This window comes from Elephas maximus, chromosome 8 (genome assembly GCF_024166365.1).
Source record: "Elephas maximus indicus isolate mEleMax1 chromosome 8, mEleMax1 primary haplotype, whole genome shotgun sequence".
Classification (NCBI taxonomy): Eukaryota; Metazoa; Chordata; class Mammalia; order Proboscidea; family Elephantidae; genus Elephas; species Elephas maximus.
In genome coordinates, this window is record NC_064826.1 from 68,921,441 (window position 1) to 68,940,373 (window position 18,933).

Genomic DNA, 18,933 nt, shown 5'->3' on the forward strand with positions numbered 1-18,933 from the left:
ATCTAAACAAGAATCAGTTTGTAAACACCAAAGACCTCTTTATCCAAAAATTACGAGTAAAATGCTGTTCTTTTCCAGAGTCTAGGATTAGAGCAACTTGACTCAGTAAAACTAACGCTCACTTGAAGGAAGAAGAAACTCTATGCTAGTCAAAGTACATGTCGGCCCTACTTCAGTGTCTATACTTATCCACAGATGAGCTTAATGATTTTAGACAAATGTTATGGCTAGAAGAGAGCTTGGAGATCACCTACTACCTCTTGCTCCTTTAGTGAATGAGAAAATTGTGATAGATTTACTAGGCCTATCCAAGCTGTGCAGGCAGAGCTGGGAACAGAGAGGACGGCCATCCCAACTCTGAGGTTCTGCTCTTTCCCCCTCTCTTATCCCCAAGCAGGAGCAGCAGCCAGCCAGCCACCAGCTCTGGGAGGGTTATCTGTGTCAGGCATGTTCCTCTAAACAGTCTTGGCTCAACTTTGAAATTAATTTTTGTCATTTACCAAGGTGACTGGGGGAAATCGATAAAGACAAACAAAGCCCAAAGGCCTCATTTCATCAAATTCAGAATTGAAAGCATGGGTGTAATTATTTGTTCCTTTCTGAGTTGTGCCATGTGAAAATGACACGCTTTCCTATGGCATTTAGGTACTTTAAAGAAACAGCAGACCAAGGGTGAGGTTGGCAGCTAGTTTCAGTCTACTTGGGGACCACAAAAAGCAGGTGCCCTAGTTAAAAAACCAAACCAAAACAAACAACAAGCACACACCAAAAACCAGTGAATGAAAACAAAGAGTTATGTACAAGACAGATGCATTCAAGAGAGTGTTAGCTTTACACAGGAATTTTAATCTCATAAAAGAACTCAATCCAGTGCATAGAACTATAGACCCAGAAGAGGCAGAGGAGATAAAGTATGTGTCTTCTATGTATGAATTAGGCAAATCTCTGGAGGTTTAGGTGCCAGTTTCATACAACTTACCTGGAAGTCAGGCACTGACTAAACAGACTTAATTTTGGTCCATTGTACAGACCCAGACTAGTAATACTTTACACTTACTCAGCCTAACGAAATGGGATCCCAGTCCTACCCCTGGTACTAAACTGAAGCAGAATGCAGGTTTAGGCCAGAGAGCTATATGACCCTGGCAAAAACGAAAGGCCTTCGTCACAGAGCAGAGCAGAGATGGTTGATGTTCCTCCATTACTTGGCCTCTCAGGCTCCCACGGGACCTGCCCTCAATTGCTAAAAGAGCCTGACCCCTGACAAAGACCAATGATTTGGGGGGTAATTAATGATACTGTCAAATTAATTAACCCAAGTCTTTGTTCCCAGCAAAAAAAAAAAAATCTAACGTCAATACTGCTGCTTACCAGCCTTGCCTAAGCTCTGTAGACCCAAACCCTCACTGTGGGGACACAGGGACACTACTACTGACTGATTGCCCCGATACGGCTCTACGTACTAAGCCACCAACAGGAGTTTAAACTGACTCACAGCAACATATCCTTTGATAATATGACTTGAGTGAATTAACAGCTCTCCAAAACCCAGCACCAGATCATCCTAAGTATTTTAAATAGATAACAGATACAGGCCTGAGAAAACCAGTGTGTACCATTGACATTCCTACAATACCTTCTAGATATCCTTTTGAATTATGGTGATGAAACACTAGACAAATGCTGTAGGATTTCATTAAGCCATTAAATAAATGGACCTCATTAAAACGTTGGTTCCCTTGTCCTTGTCTATAGGGACTCTGACTCGTACAAATACCCACACATACATTTCCAGTTTCTCTTTAGATGATTCACAACTATTTTCTTACACCGAACACAGCTTTTATTCCATTTAGAATTGCTATCCTCCAGCCCATTTCTGACTTTAAAGAAAAACAAGACACTTAATTGACCACAGGAGGACTCTCTCAAGGGCATTGGGCTGTGAAAGCTCTGCTGTGAGCTCACAACTTAAGCTGATGTAATCTGCTACAAGAAGCCGACTTCTATTTTTAAACTGCACCCTTTTACTCTGCCTTCAAAGGGCACATATATCACAGGTTGTAGCTTTGCTCGTAAAATACCTTGTGGCGTGGGCTCCCGTCCACTTCCCTCCCAGGATGAATCATGCTGTCAGGAGGGGCTTCCAACTGCACAGAACCACCCAGCCCTGCCCATGTAAATTCATTCACTATTGCCTATTATTTGGTCTTCAGGAGAAGAGCTACAGATGGCCACCCTCTCCAGGTGTCTGGTTCATCACAGTAATTTTGACAAGGAGCAGATGACTAGCAGGGCCCTTCTTGAGGGCTGGGATCAAGCTTTTCACCTCTTTGTATGTCCAGCCCCTGATACAGGCACTTAATAAGTGCTTATTAATGCTGTGCTGAGAGCTCTGTCATCAGGCCTCTGTGCTTTAAACAGGCCAGAAGGAAACAGATGATTTGCTTTGTTTAATTTTAAGTTTACCATTTGTCATTTTGGTCATACTTGCTCTATGCTATTTAGCAGGTTTAGCATTTTGCAAACACTATGAAAAAAACCTTAGTTGGTGGTGAAAGTACACTTGATCTTGCTATTTATTTATTTATACTTATTCTACATGCAGTCCTGGTGGCACAGTGGTTAAAAGCTCAGCTGCTAACCAAAAAGGTTGGCAGTCAAATCCACTAGCTGCTCCTCGGAAACCCTATGGGGCTGTTCTACTCTGTCCTATAGGGCTGCTATGAGTCGGAATCGACTCAATGCGATGGGTTTGGTTTTTGGTTTATTCTGCTTATTTCTAAAAAGAATGAAGAGCTCTGTAATTAAAGTGGTGCTACTATGAAGTCTGGGAGAAGGCAGAACACTACATTTCCCCGTGGTCTACTTCCCTCTTCCTTCCAGTTGCCCCATCTCTCCCTCTAGGTCTGCACAGAAGCCTCCTAGTGGCTCTCCCTGACTCAAGGCCTGGCCTTTTCAAATCCCTTCTCTTATTAAAACCCGAGAGAGCTATGGAGAATCCAAATTTGATCATGTCCCTTCTCAACATCTATTCCCCCTTGTCCTCAGGGAGATGGCCCATCTGGTCTGGACCGCTACCTTTCCAGCCTGCTGGCACCCCTGTCCCCACACCCACCTTGCTTCCCATGACCTGGTCATATGGATCTCTCAGGTCCTTAAAAGTGCCCTGTTTGCGTTCAACTAAAGGCCTTTGTCCAAGTTGTTTATTCAGTCTGGACTCTGCTCTGCTGTCTCCACCACCTCCACCCAGCTCATTCCTTCTCAGCATTCAAATTTTCCTCCAGGAAGCCTCTCTAAAGTGTTCCTGTGGCACCATGTGCTACCTTGAACAGCCATTTATCATGCTGCATCATGTTCACTTGCTCTATTCCCAAATTGGAGTCCCTGGGTCGTAGAAATGGTTAAGCACTAGCTGAAAGGTTGGCAGTCTGAACTCACCCAGAGGCTCCCGGGGACACAGCCCTGGAGATCTGCTTCCAAAAGGCTATAGCCTTGAAAACCCTATGGAGCACCGTTCTACTCTGCACATACGGGGTCAACATGAGTCAGAATCGACCCAACAGCAACTAAAAACAAACTAAACCAAAACCAAATTCACTGCATCAAGTCAATTCCAACTCATAGAGACCCTACAGGACAGAGGATAACTGCCCCATAGGGTTTCCAAGGCTGTAATCTTTATGAAAGCAGACTGCCACATCTTTCTACCACAGAACAGCTGGTGAGTTCTAACTGCCTATCTTTCAGTTAGCAGCTGAATACTTAACCACTGCGCCATGAGGACTCTTTAACTAACAAGAACAATCTCCAAATTTACAGCAAGAATTAGGAGGGCAGCCATTATATCTACAGGTTCACTTACTATATCCCTCTGCAGGTTACTTGACATGTGGCTGTGGTTCAATGTTATTTACTGAAGGAATGAATAAATGAATGAATATGTACTGAAGATTCCAACCAAGGGGATCATACTAGTGAGGCAGAATTTATCATTTTGTCTCCTCCAAAAAGTGTGAATTCAAAGAACAGAATTTATAGCAAAATACTACTTCAGCTCAGGATTCATCTTGCAACGTGAAGGCGGCAGCTAGCTCTGAGGAGACTGAGATCCCCTCCTCCCACAGTGACTCCTGAGAAGCCGCCCACAGCTGGACCCATCTTCCTCATGACTCAGAAACACGTTTCAGCAACATGTTCTTGAAAGATAAATGGAGTCTCTGTTTAAAATGGAATTCCACTGGGACAAAACCCTAAAGCTCTCTCAAAGCCGAATTTCATGCTATAAACCCCAAGTGAACAGCCAACTACACAATTTAAATTAATTCCAAAAAAGGGCTGCAGCCACAAATTATGCTACTTCTTACCTGCAAAACCACACTGTCAATTTCCTGAACAGAACGAGATCAGCCCCGTATCTTGGAAATGCCCTAGAGGTTTGAGAAAACATGGGTCTGGCAAACCCATTGGCTGGCATGTGTCCACTGGCTATGCGAGTGGTAACGTGGAATCAAGCACTGGCCCAGCCCTGGAGTTACAGCAGTGAAGAGAACACAGTAACTCCACCCTGCCCTCATGGAGATTCCAGTCTGATCAAACAACCACTAGAAGATGGACTTCTTTAAAAAATATCCTTTTGCTAAATTCTAAGTACAACATGTCCAGGTATTAAATTAAATCCAGCACACATGGGATTGGGGAATAAGGTATCATTTCAGCTGCTTCTGCATGTCAAAGGAATTGCTTTTTAAACTATATTTTCCAAAATCAACAGTCTGATGACACTAAAGAGTGGGTAATGTTTCAGCATTCAACCCACATGACGAAGGGCTTGGTTTTTATTACATCCTTATATGGCTAGTAACCACTCCCCAAAACGAAACCAAATAAGGACAGTCTTGCACAAAATTCTTCTGCCTTCAAGAATACTTGTGTGCTTACTTTTATAACCTGGCTCATAAGAGGTGTTCGATAAGTGTTTGTTGAATAAAAAAAACCCACAGGAAAGGAAATACTATAAAAATGCTTTTGTCAATTTTAAGTATGTTCAACTTCCTTTTTTCCTCTCTTAGGGAAAAATATGCCTATTTTCTAGGATTCTGATTTTCATCTTCTTGTCTGAGCTTGGGTGGGCAAGTAGCTTAACTTGGGGATCATTTTCCTCATGTATAAAATAAAACCTGTGTCTTGGTCACTGTGAGGCTTAAAGGAGGCAGTAGATATTAAGCGACCAGACTGCCCTGCTGACGATTTTTATCCTTTTCCTTTTTTTACTCTGTCTATCCCATCCTCCCCCACCCCGCAAATCAAGACAGTGCCAAAGACAAATCAAATCCTGAATAGAAAATCAGGAATCTTCTGTTGTAGCCTAGGTTCACCACCATCTAGCTATCGATCCTTGAAAATTTTTATTTACTCTTTTGGGACCTTGGTTTTCTCACTTATAGAACAGTGAGTTTCACTAGACCATCCCTAAGGAACTTTTCCATTCTGATTTTCCACGCGTTCAGAAGCTCGCCTTACGTGCTCCTAACGCGACTTCTATGATCAGAAATAAAATGGACCTGATTTCCTTCCCAAGGGAGGGATTCTAAATTACAACCTGAGGGAAAAACTTGACTTTTAAAAGAATTTGTATCAATCCACTATCTAGGCCAAGCATGGTGACCACCCTCTTAAGCAACAGAAGGTCCCCCTCTCACTGGCCCCCACATCTAACCCCTAGGGCACCAGGGAGACTTTCCATTCAGAGCTTCACAACGATGCACTTGAAATCTAGGGATTTTAAGCAGTATCATGAAATACAAATTGATCATCTGAAATAAGACAGTTGACACAATATTACATCAAGTCTATTATCTGGCCGATTTTTTTTTTTTTTCTTTCACACACTGAAATACACCCAGTCAACCAAACAAAGAACTACCAAGACTGTACACAACAAAAATTTCTACATTTTCATAAATACCCGATGTACGGCTGCCACCTAGTGGTGGGATGTATGATAAAACATTCAAAAAGCTAAACTTAAAGCAAGATAATTAGCTTAAAACAAACAAAAAAACAACTGAAGATGGTTCCTCTGCCGCTCACCATTTACTTCAGGGATGTTTAAGAACATGCCCATCTCCTCATCTATTTTCCTTAGAGAAATTTCTGAAGAGGTATATTGCAGATAGGGTCAATACCACATTATTCAATCCTACAACGAAACCTTACTGCTACTGAATACTTCACAAAAACAAAGCAGTGTTATTATTTCTATTAATTTTAGTATGCATTAGCAATTAAGAAAGATTTCCCCAAAAGTCTCTTCTCATTTTCATTTCATTTGACCTAATCCTGATGTTTAGTTATGCATGAAAAGGCATTTGAAAGTGACAACCTTACAAAAAGTACACATTACATGAAAAATCTGACTTCAATTAGAAGCAGTTACTAAATCCCAGCAATTTCCAGCTGTCTCGTCTATCTTATCCTTGGAGAATTATGTATCACATTAATTGCTATTCTGTCACATAAAAAGATACCAGTGATGATTAATTGCATCCTCGGTGCTTTTGAGTTATGTCTTCTTCACCAGAGGGATTCGAATCACACTTCATTACCTTCCAGCAGGTACCCCTTTTGGTAACGCTCATAAAGCCTCCTACCTTCCTGAACTTCTCCATTTGCTTGTAGAGGTCTGGATCAAGCTCCTGTGACACATCCTTCATCCATAATAACGCTCCTCTGTATTCAGTCCGGCACTGCTCCATGCGGTTCACCGTCAGCCAAGTGTCTGAGATGGCCCGATGCCGAAAAGTCTCCACTTCTTGGTGAAATCGACATAAAGGGTTTCTCAAGGTCAGTCTAGACAAGAGGATAAAGCCACAATCTTGAAACTAAGCTGGCCAGCAATTTAAATCCTTGAGAGTTTACCAATCTTAAAGTTACGAGCCTTGAACAGTGCCAGGGACACAGAAGATGCTCAATTATAATCGAAGTGAGTGTGAACTGATAAGTCAGCCAGATACAATTACCCATCTACTGATCCCTTGGCTTACTGTGACATAGTGGGACCATTAAGAAGGACCTCCGTCAGTGTTGCTGGGGTGGTCTCTTGCCAAAGTGGTCATTTGAAACTAGAACCAATCCTGTGTTAATGGAGGAAGATCATGGCATGAACATTTCCTATTTCTACTGTTGGTCACTCCCTGCCTCCTACTCTTCTGAAGTCTGGTCCTTTGTGGAGAGATGAAAGTATGTTTGACTACTGTCTCCTTGAAGAGGCCATACAGGCCAGGGTATCTGCTGCCTGCTCCAGTAGCCAAAGCAGAAGGAACCATGAACAGAAGCATTCTGAAAAGGTCTAGGAAGGGGAAAAGCACATCTACTGAGATTCTACTGTGCGGTGGCACTTTCAGATATGATTTAATTCTCATTAAAAAAATTAAAGAATATTACACCTGAAAGGGCTATACATGGCACAATGAAGTAGGTATAAAATAATTACAATACTGGCTATATGCAACACACGCTCGTATTCAGCAAATTGTTTTAGGCATATCAAACTTTGGATAAAATATTTATTTCTTGGTGAGAGGTGGTTGCTATTTTTTTTTTCAATCCTCCTACCCAAAATGAGCAGTGTCAGATTAAAATATACTGTTCTCTACTAAGTTTCAAGGCATAGGTTCAAAACATAAAATTAAGATGAATATTTGAATTTCAATTTAAATGCAAACTTATTTAGCTGAAGGGAGCGTGAGTGCTAGTGAGCTGAAGTCAGCTTTTGGCAGTTCCATCAATGTCTGAGATGCCTTACATGGGTGTAGCACTGTAGGATTATAGATAGTACAGTAAACTTAAAGAAAAAAATACCGTTTACCATTTTCCCTAGTTTTCCTCGTCTGTAAAGCTTTGTTTTCTTTTGTTTTTGATATTCAGCACTTCCATAAAAATAGCTTGCTAACACTGTTCTACCTAGATGTTGCAAGTTATTTTCATAGACCTTATGCAGGCATATGTTTACCCCGGTTGGCTTAAATTTAATACAGTTCACCAAACTGAATAAGCAGTTTTAGCAATGACTACTAAATAAAGTCAGTAAAACAAACGCTACTGTGAAAGTTTATATAATCGGAGACTTCTATTTAAAGAGAAAAAGACTTTTCAACTGTCTCCCTAAGGATCCAATTCATTTCTGGACTTCTTAAACTTCCCCCCGGATTTTGCCAATTTTCCTAAACTGACTGAAAAGAGAGTCTCGTGAAAAAAGAATTCCTGATTTCTTCGTTTTAAAGCTGAAGATGGGATAACATGATGGTAGATGTTAAGATCGTGAAGGAAACAAAAGGCATAAAATCACTTCATCTTTGCTGTAATTTGCTTCATATAAAACCAGAAAGGTAAAAACCCATTCATTTGTAGCATCAGAGGCTGAATCTAGACCAGAAAAACTCAGTAATTATAAATCTCAAGCTTCAGTGAAAGTTGACTCACATCTTCAATCATGAGACTCTACCCAATGGGAATAATTAATAAAGTGTGTAAAGGTCTACTCCAAGGACATTTATCCTTTAGAAGAAAAAAGTGGAGGACCCAGGCAGTAAACAGAGGGGCTCAAGTTAAATGAATCATGGCATGTCCAGCTAATGGAAAACTATGCTGTAGATTTTCTAAAATGTATATTAAAATAAAAAAGGTGTTTGGGATACTTGCTAGGGCACGATACAATGCTATTTATATTAAAAACACATTCAGGCATATCCCAAATCATGTCCAGTTAGGTTTGAGAATTCAACTCTGAGAGTTTTACGTAATTCTCCTACTTTCTTACATTTAGGAGGACTGGTCGGGATTTCACGTGCCTCAGGAGCACCTGTGTGCCATTAAACCAGAGCCATCATGCATGTGGCTACCTTCCAAACTGCAAAGCTGGCCACACACTGCATTAAATTAGTATGCTGGTTTATATTAGTGATAATTTCATGTATCATTTGCACTGTTTTGATTTCTTTTACTATTTTTGTTTGTATCGAAGGCTGAATTCCATAAACTTTAGGTACCATATGTGTGCTCTGTAAGACAGCCTGACCCATAACTATGGAAGGGTGTAACTGGATAGCCATATTATAATTAATACCATGATCAGTAATGGTAACTCTCGCAGTGATTGTGTCTAGGGATTTGTCTTTGTTTCTCATAAGTGAATGGTAATTTTGGTACACAGGCATGCATAAAAATTTTTCCTGTTGAAATTCATAATTACATGGTTAATATATGAGAATCTGCTCTCTGAAGGATTTTTCAGGAATCAATTATCCATGTAAGGCTGGGGAAGTCTATATATGCATAGAAAGTATTATCAACAGCTGAAAAGTGGGTCATCCCTATTAGTAAAATTTGAGTTGTTTTTTCTTTTCTCCTGCTGATTTTCTCCAGATGAAAAACAATAGTAAATCACTGAGATAAGAAGATGCAATTCAAGGCTACACAAACACCCTTCTTGGAAGAACTGAGGTAGAGAACAATTTAAAATGGTTTCATTCAACTATGAAGATGACATTGGCCACAAAGACAGGGCTAAAAAGGTCATTAAAAAGAACCCAAATGCCCTGGAGTGGGACTATGGAAAAACGGACACAGTCTGTTTCATTTTTTCGACTCCACCTTTCTTGAATTTTCATAGGAACACCTGTATAACTCCTGGGTATGGATCACAGGCAGATGTCTTGCTCTTGGACCACCAGAAGGCAAAGAAGTAGAAGTTAACACAAAGAAAAAAAATGTTGGATAATTTGAATAAGTCAAATTTCTATAGCCTGTATATTTTTAGAAACTACTTATAAGCCTTATTTAGGTATAAACCTGCCTAACATTTTTTTTTTTTTTAACATTAGTGGGTGACATTTTGGGGGACTTGTTAGTTACTGGAAGAGGGCAAGAGGAGAAGAGTGTCACCTTTCTCAGGCACAGAGAACACCTGTATGGTTATTCAACACCAATCAAGAAAATGAGTCATGCTTGAGTTAAAAAATTTTTGACAGAGCTTATCAAACTTGAATGTGCGTAGGAATCATCTGTAGAGCTTATTAAAATACAGGTTCAAATAAGCAGGTCAGGGTAGGGCCTAGATTCTGTATTTTTAACAAGCTCCTAGGTGATGATGCTGATACTCCAGGGACCACTCTGAGCACTGTGGTTCAGGGCATCTTGAACTTCTTCTCTCTGAAGTTAATTGGCCCCTGGAGAGCAGAGAAGGAACCCTTCAATGGGGTCTCATTAGGCTCCTGCTTTAATCAGCTGCTGGAAGGGGACCAGACTGATTGCTATGAGCAACGCTGAGGGTCAAATATGAGCCTAGGACAGCACTCACATTGATTGGCATATGTCATCTCTTCTATAGATGAGAAGAAATACGAAAAAAATAAATTAGCAGGAGAAAATGATATACATTACCTTAATCAGAGCATTAAGTGGGAAGAGAATAACAACTGAGTACAGGATAGCTTCTTAGTCTCTGGCATGAGCTTTCTAAAGAACCTTGTGGAATTCCCCTTCCTGTGTGGGTGGGTCCCAGAGTCTCTCCAGACCCCCCAAAATAAAGCTCCAAAGAAGTTCACACACCTTTGCTGGGAAGAAAAGCAGAGGGCCTTTCCTGTCGCTTGCATCATTTTTCCTGCTCTGGTTTTATCTTGGAAGCCTTGAGATCGAAGAAATTTTCCCAGTTCATTTTCTTCTTGAGACAAGACTGATGAAGAAAAGACCAAATGGAACCATGAACAATGAGTATTTTTGTGACAGAGAGGAGAAAAATCACAAAGTCCATTCTCTTCCAGAGGCAAAGATGACATGAAATTAAATCCAAATGGCAGGCTACAAGGTAAGCTCTCCCTGCCATTTAACTCCCATGCCATCCTTCCATTTACAAAACAAGAGATCAAATTCACTTGAATACATCTGTCCGTGAGTTTGAGGCCCTGTAATCAGAGCCAGAAAATGACCTCTGCACTGAAAAGCAAGCCAATAATGTGCTGCTTCAAGCTGAAACAAAGGAATTGGGTTTGCTGAGTACGACTGCGGGAATCTCGTGGCTGCCTATAATGTAGTGCCAGCTTCCTCCTCCTCTTATTCTCTCCGGCCGACTTTCTGGTCTCTGTGTTCTGAGCTACATCCTACTTGATTGTAAAGCAATTCAAACACCTTATCCATGACACAGGTTTCTGATTTGAGGGGTGGGGCTGGGGATTGAAGGTGGGTGGGTCATCAGGTTGATGACTTGTTTGATTTTTAAAATACAGAGCTGGAACTGAATCTGAATTGGTTATATCTAATCTTGGCTTGATTTTTAAAGACAAACTCAGACGGCACTAGTGGTGAAAGATTTCTATGGGCTGATGTGGCAATGAATATAAAAAGTCACAGAATTGTGTCTGTCTTTTGACATTGCACTTCCAGTGCCAGAAGCACATCTTAAGTAGAAAAATGGATACAAAGATATAGATGCACACATACATACATACGTGTGTGTGTGTACACACACACATATAAGTATACACAAAGATAATCATGGTATCATTATTTGTAATTGCAGCAACTTTCTTTCCCTACACTGAGGATTGATTTAAAAAAATGCAGCACACCTTATACAATGGGATGGTGGAATGTCATGCAGCCACTAACGGTCATATTACAGAAGGACTTTCAGTAACAAAGAAAGGGGACCATGCCCATCGCATGAAAAAGCAAGTTATAAATAGTAGCTACAGAAATCTATTTTTGCTCAAAAATCTCATCAATGTATATTTTTATATTTATGCTAATAGAAAAATGCAAAAAAATTCTAGCAGTGGCAATCTCTTGAGCAATTATCTTTTTCTTATTTGTAAATGTAATTTTCTATGATAAATGTGTAAGAATTTTGAAAAACAGCACTTCTATTATTATACTCAGATTTACAAGACTATAATTTCACATTTAGATTTAAAGGATCTTCAAAGACACTAACTGAAAATGAGCCACTACTATATGAACCTACCATAAAAAACGCAAGGGTAGTACAGGTACGGTACATTTTTATAGTGTTAAAGTAGCTGAATATGAACTATTAACTTAATAAATATTAACAAAGTTATGCTACTGACATTTTTATGTCCTCTGATAGCAGTTATAAAACTTCGAATTCTTAAATTCACAGTGTTCAAGAATCACAAGATATATTTGTAAATTTTCTGTTACAAGACACTATCTTCCCAGATAACTCTGTGTGGATCAGAAAAACAGATTAATTCCCCACGACATCCCCTAACAGACACAGTAACTCACTAGAACAGTATGCTCCTATGTGGACAGTAATTAAGGGCCTGTTTCAAAAGTGGTTCTTACAGACTTTAAGGCTTATGGTAAAAAAATGTTCTAGTCATATTTTAGGAGATGAATCAACAAGTGGTAAGAAAAGAACCTAAAACTTGTACTTGAGAAGAAAAAGGGAAAATATCATTTTGAAAAAGTGAATTTAAATAAAATAAGGCTTAAAAGTGGTATTAAAGGTTAGTTGAGAAAAAGGTAGTTTCTGAAGAGGCTGTCACATTGCTCATGTAGATTGGATCCCAAGAGAGAGAAATAAAATTCCAAGTAATTTTGTTTAAGGAAAAATCCCCAAATACTATATATCTGTACACTTACTCAAATGAACGTGTTCTATGGTAGCATAACTTGAAGAAAAATTTTCCCTGGCTTTATGAAGATTCAAACCACGCAAACAAGAAAAACAGTAAAACATCAGCATTGTAAGAAAATCCAGACAGGCAGCTCCACATTTCCAAACACTTCACACTGAGAGCTGGGAATGGTCCAGTTCCCAAACGCTGCCTTCCTAGACTAATGGGCTCCACTGGTCCCCAACACACACCCACCAACAGCTGAATCGCTCACTGACAGGAGACTGAACTTTCTAGAATTTTTTTAACCCCTAAACATCACACTTACTATCGACATGCTCTGAGCGCTACTCTTATTCCACATTTCTGTACTTACACATTTACACAGTTTGTACCTCCCATGTGTCTCTAAAACCGCTTTCCAGATGCTGCTAGAATTCTTGTCCATTTTCATGAACAATCCAGGTATCTTTCAAAATGCACCCCTTTCCTGACACAACCTCTCCAACAACAGCTGTAGAACTTGGCCAGGAACTTCAGGTTCAAAGGTGAAGGGTAAGCTTGCTACTCTTCCATGTTAATTTATAAATGCAGTACACGCTAAACGTTCCATTGGGAGAGTCCAGAAGAGACTTTTAGAATCCATTTTTTTCTGTGAGATCGATGATTATCCTCCTTCCTCTTCTGTCTCTCAAAAATCAAGTTCATCTGTCAAAGCCCAGCTCAAACACCACTTACTCTGTGAAGTAACTAGTAACCATTTGCTGTCAAGTCAATTCTAACTCATGGTGACCCCATGTGTCAGAGTATAATGAGCTCCACAGGGTTTTCCAATGGCTCATTTTTTTGGAAGTAGATAGCCAGGCCTTTCTTCTGAGGCATCTCTGGGTGGACTTGAACATCCAACCTTTCAGTCAGTAGCCAGGCCTGTTAATTGTTTGTACTATCCAGGGACTCACCTCTGTGAAACAGCTGATTCTATTTGTCTACAATAGCAGCGTCCTCTTGGAATCTACTTTACCACTTAACCACAGTAGGGGTGGTATCAGAGGTAAGCGTATGCATGTGTGTGTGCACGGGTATGTGTCCAATTCCCATTAGACCCAAGCTTTCTAAGACAGGGACTTCATCCAAACTTGTGTTCTCCAGGATAAGCAAAAAGCCTTATTTGTGGCACTAATTAAATGCTTGTGTAAGTGAATTAACTATCATTTTTGCCTTGTCATCCCCTTTTTTATCCCCAAATACTTTATTTCACTTTAAATACTTATTTGATATTTATGCCATGGTTGTATATAGCTTAAAAAATAGTATCTATTGTTATAAGGTTCTTTGCTTTTTAATTCTTTCCATTCCTTCTCCTCTCTACTTACTAGTACAGTGAAACCTGTTGAGAGCTGGAACTTGACAGGACAGCCTTGTTTTTCTGGGTCTCGAAAATTTTCCGGATTTGACAGGGTATAGTCTTACCACTTTTTTTTCTCTATTAGTAGGAAATATCTGAGTTTTCCTTCTCTGACAGCTTTTTAGCTTTACACAGGTTCCAGCTTTTGCAGGTTTTACTGTATATAATTCACTCAATTCCATAACAAATCTCTCCCTATAGAGAGGAATTTCAAATTTTACTCATAATAGCATGAGGCTACCGTCACCTTTTTTACGTCAAAGCCCCAAGTCACATACAAATGAATACATTTAGCTTAAGGCTAGGGAAGAAACCAATTCCAGATACCTGGAGGATTATTTCGTGGTGAAATGTATTTCTACCTAAATACACCAAAAAGGGCTGAAGTGGTTACAAAATCATTTTTGATCATTTTATGCACTGGAGGATTAAACCAGGGATGGCAAACACATGTCATCTTAAGCACCAACTCTGATTAACTGGCAGTGCTGCCCAGAGGGCTGTGGAAAGAACTGTGAGCTCCATCAGGCTGGAGGCTGAATCACTTAGTGATGGCCAACGCTTTTTGATTGGTCATTCCTTATTTTAAAGTATTTAAATACTGAAATTAATTTATAGAGGTTTAAAATTCAGGTACAATATATGTATCAGATAACACAAAGTTTGTACTTAAAAGGTTTCATTTAACTAGGACTTAGGATTTCAGAGACAAAAACCTCTTCATACTTAGTTGCTGATGAGATTTTAGATGTGCCCCTAAAAAAGCAACTAGAGAACTATGAAAGCAATTAGGTTGGAGCAATCATTCATTTAGCACATATTTATGGATGATCTAATATATACCAGACACTCTTCATGCCACTGGGAATTTAGAGATGAACAAGGCACATAAAATCCCTGCTCTTATAGAACTTAAGTTCAAGTAGCAGGATACAGAAAACAAAAAACACAATCACAAATGCAAAGCACAACAATATCAGATAGAACAATGGCGGGGTGGGGGGGGATAAGAGAGAGTGGCTGGTAGCTGCCTGGGATTGGCGGTCAGGAAAGGTGCCTCTGAGCAGGTGACCATTAAGCTAAGCTCTAAATGACAAGAAGGGGCCACCTGTGAGACTATTAGGACATGGACATACCAACAGAGGGAACAGTGCAAAAGGCCTCAGGCAGCCTTTTGCAAGTGGTGGGCAAGAAAAAAAGAGCATAAAAGGCTGGAAAACTAAGCTGGGCCAGATCTTATAGGAATCTATAAGCCACGGTATGGGAATCTGAATTTTACTTATAGATGTTTTTAAGGAGCCCTTGGTGGCACAGTGGTTAAGTGCTTGGCTGCTAACCAAGAGGTTGGTGGTTCGAACCCACCAGCTATTCTGAGGGAGAAAGATATAGCAATCTGTTTCCATAAAAAATTTACAGCTTTGGAAACTCTTGGGGCAGTTCTACTCTACTGGCTTGCTGTGAGTTGTAATAAACTCTATGGCAATGGGTTTTAGAGGCTTTTAAGCAGGGAGAAATATGATCCAAACTACATTTTAGAAACCATTTTAACATAATTTTAGACTTATAGTAAAATTGAAAACAGAGTACACAGTTCCCATACCTCCTTCCCTAAACACCTCTAAAAAACCACTGAGTTGATTCCAACTCATAGTGTGGCCCTATAGGACAGAGTAGAACTGCCTGTAGGGTTTCTAAGGAGTGGCTGGTGGATTCAAATTGCCAATTTTTGGTTAGCAGCCAAGGTCTTAACCACTGCACCACCAGGGCTAGGTTCCTTTAATGTTAACATCTTACATAATCACTGTACAATTATCAAAACTAGGAAATTAACATTGGTATAATACTATTAATTAAACTACAGACCTTACTGGAATTTTAACAAATTTTCCATTAATCTCCTGTTTCTGTTCCAGGATCCCATCCAGGATCCCACACTGCACCGAGTTGTCATGGCTCCTTAGCCTCCTTCAATCTGTGATAATCCCTCAGTTTTTCTTGTTTTTCATGACTTCCATACATTTTAAGAGTATTGGTCTAGTATTTTACAGAATGTCTCTCAATTTGGGTTTCTCTGATGTTGTGATGATTATAGATTTTGGGAAGGGTACCACAGGGTGAAGTGGCCTTCTCAGCACATGGTATCAGGGTCTATATGTATCAACATGCATTATCACTGGTGATGTTAACCTTGATCACCTGGTTAACAGATTGGGTTGTGTCCCCAAAAAATATCTGTCTCCACTTGGCTAGGTCATGATTCCCAGTAGTGTATAACTGTCTACCGTTTTGTCATCTGATGTGATTTCTGTGTTGTAAATTCTATCACTATGATGTAATGAGATGATGTAATGAGATGGATTAGCAGCAGTTAAATCAATGAAATCTACAAGATTAGACAGTGTATTAAGTCAATCTCTTTTGAGATAGAAAAGAGAAAAGTGAGCACAGAGACCTGGGAACCTTGTACCACCAAGAGAGCAGTGCCAGGAGCAGAGTGTGTACTTTGGACCTAGGGTCTCTGCACTGAGAAGCTCCTGGACCAGGGGAAGATTGATGACAAGGACCTTCGTCTAGAGCTGACTGAGAGGGACAGCTTTCTCCTGGAGCTGATGCCCTGCATCTGGACTTGTTGCCTACTCCTCTGTGAGAGAATAAATTTCTCTTTGATAAAGCCAACCACTTATGGTATTTCTGTTACAGCAGCACGAGATGACTAATACAGGTGGTGTCTACTGGGGTTGTTCTGCTGTAAACTTACATTTTTTTTTCCTTTTTTAATCATTAAAAATACTGAGGGGAAATACATGACTATGGAAATACCCTTCTCCTCAAACTTTTGCTTACTAATTGTAGCATCCTTCAGTGAATCTTGCCTGGCAGAATTCTCACTGTGGTATTTTCCTAAATGTGATTTTGTGGTTCCTTCATTCTTCCTATATTTATTAATTAGAATTATTTCATAAAGAAGGGCTACCCCTTCTTATCCATCCATTCATCCATCCTTCCATCAATTTATCTCCACATAGACTTAACAGATATTTACTTTATTCTATGGATTATAATTCAAAACTCTCATTGGTTATTTTGTTGCTCAAATTGTTTGACCATTAGGATCTTCTTTAGGTGTGCTGTTGTGTCCTTTCAACACACACCCATCCTTTTCAAGCACTTCCTTATATTCTGGTACTACAAGGTATTCCAGGCTTATCTCGAATTTTCCTTGCCCCAGCTTTGAAATCAACCATTTCTCCAAGGACTAGTCCTTTCATGTGTAATGTTAAAGGTATTTAGAAACAAAGATCTGGGCACTAGGCGTGCTTATTGATATGGAATGTTAGTATTTTTAGGCCCTCTCAGCTGACAGACCTAGGCAATATATGAATGTATGACTCAAGAAGACAAAGCATTATAACGACATGTGCAAAGAGCTGAAGATAGAAAAACAAAGGGAAAGAACATGCTCAGCATTTCTCAGGCTGCAAGAACTGAGGAAAAAATTCAAGCCTCAAGTTGCGGCAGTGAAAGATTCTATGGGGAAAATATTAAATGACACAGGAAGCATCAAAAGAAGATGGAAGGAATACACAGAGTCATTATACCAAAAAGAATTAGTTGACGTTCAGCCATTTCAAGAGGTACCATATGATCAGGAACTGATGGTACTAAAGTAAGAAGTCCAAGCTGCTCTGAAGGCGTTGGTGAAAAACAAGGCTCCAGGAATTGACAGAATATCAATTGAGATGTTTCAACAAATGGGTGCAGCACTGGAGGTGATCACTCGTCTATGCCAAGAAATATGGAAGACAGCTTCCTGGCCAACTGACTGGAAGACATCCATATATATGCCTATTCCCAAGAAAGGTGATCCAACTGAATGCAGAAATTATAGAACAATATCATTAATACCACACGCAAGCAAAATTTTGCTGAAGATCATTCAGAATGGCTGCAGCAGTATATCAACAGGGAACTACCAGAAATTCAGGCTGGTTTCAGAAGAGGACGTGGAACTAGGGATATCATTGCTGATGTCGGATGGATCTTGGCTGAAAGCAGAGAATACCAAAAGGATGTTTACCTGTGTTTTATTGACTACACAAAAACATTCGACTGTGTGGACCGTAACAAATTACGGATAACGTTGCAAAAAATGGGAATTCCAGAACACTTGATTGTGCTCATGAGGAACCTTTACACAGATCAAGAGGCAGTTGTTCGGACAGAACAAGGGGATGCTGATTGGTTTAAAGTCAGGAAAGGTATATGTCAGGGTTGTATCCTTTCACCACACCTATTCAATCTGTACGTTGAGCAAATAATCTGAGAAGCTGGACTACATGAAGAAGAACAGGGCATCAGGATTGGAGGAAGACTCATTAACAACCTGCATTATGCAGATGACACAACCTGGCTTGCTGAAAGTGAAGAGGACTTGAAGCACTTACTAATGAAGATCAAAGACCACAGCCTTCAGTATGGATTGTACCTCAACATAAAGAAAACAAAAGTCCTCACAATGGGACCAATGAGCAACATCATGATAAATGGAGATAAGATTGAAGTTGTCAAGGATTTCATTTTATTTGGATCCACAATCAACAGCCATGGAAGCAGCAGTCGAGAAATCAAAAGCTGCTTTGCACTGGGTAAATCTGCAACAAAGGGCCTCTTTAAAGTGTTGAAAAGCAAAGACGTCACTTTGAAGACTAAGGTGCGCCTGACCCAAGTCATGGTATTTTCAATCACATCATATGCATGTGGAAGCTGGACAATGAATAAGGAAGACCAAAGAAGAATTAATGCCTTTGAATTGTGGTGTTGGGGAAGAATACTGAGTATACCATGGACTGCCAAAAGAGCGAACAAATCTGTCTTGGAAGAAGT

At 39.9% G+C, this 18,933-nt stretch overlaps 1 protein-coding gene across 11 annotated transcripts in view; it reads right to left on the reverse strand.

The window, feature by feature from the left end:
• ICA1 (islet cell autoantigen 1) overlaps window positions 1–18,933 on the reverse strand; it is a 144,875-nt gene that overhangs the window by 93,414 nt on the left and 32,528 nt on the right. For all 11 annotated transcript variants that reach the window (XM_049893311.1, XM_049893308.1, XM_049893312.1 and 8 more), the window contains exons 5-6: window positions 10,612–10,735; window positions 6,654–6,852 (exon numbers count right to left, since the gene is read on the reverse strand). In XM_049893311.1, the coding sequence (XP_049749268.1) occupies window positions 6,654–6,852; window positions 10,612–10,735 (323 nt within the window). The remainder of the gene's footprint in view (window positions 1–6,653; window positions 6,853–10,611; window positions 10,736–18,933) is intronic.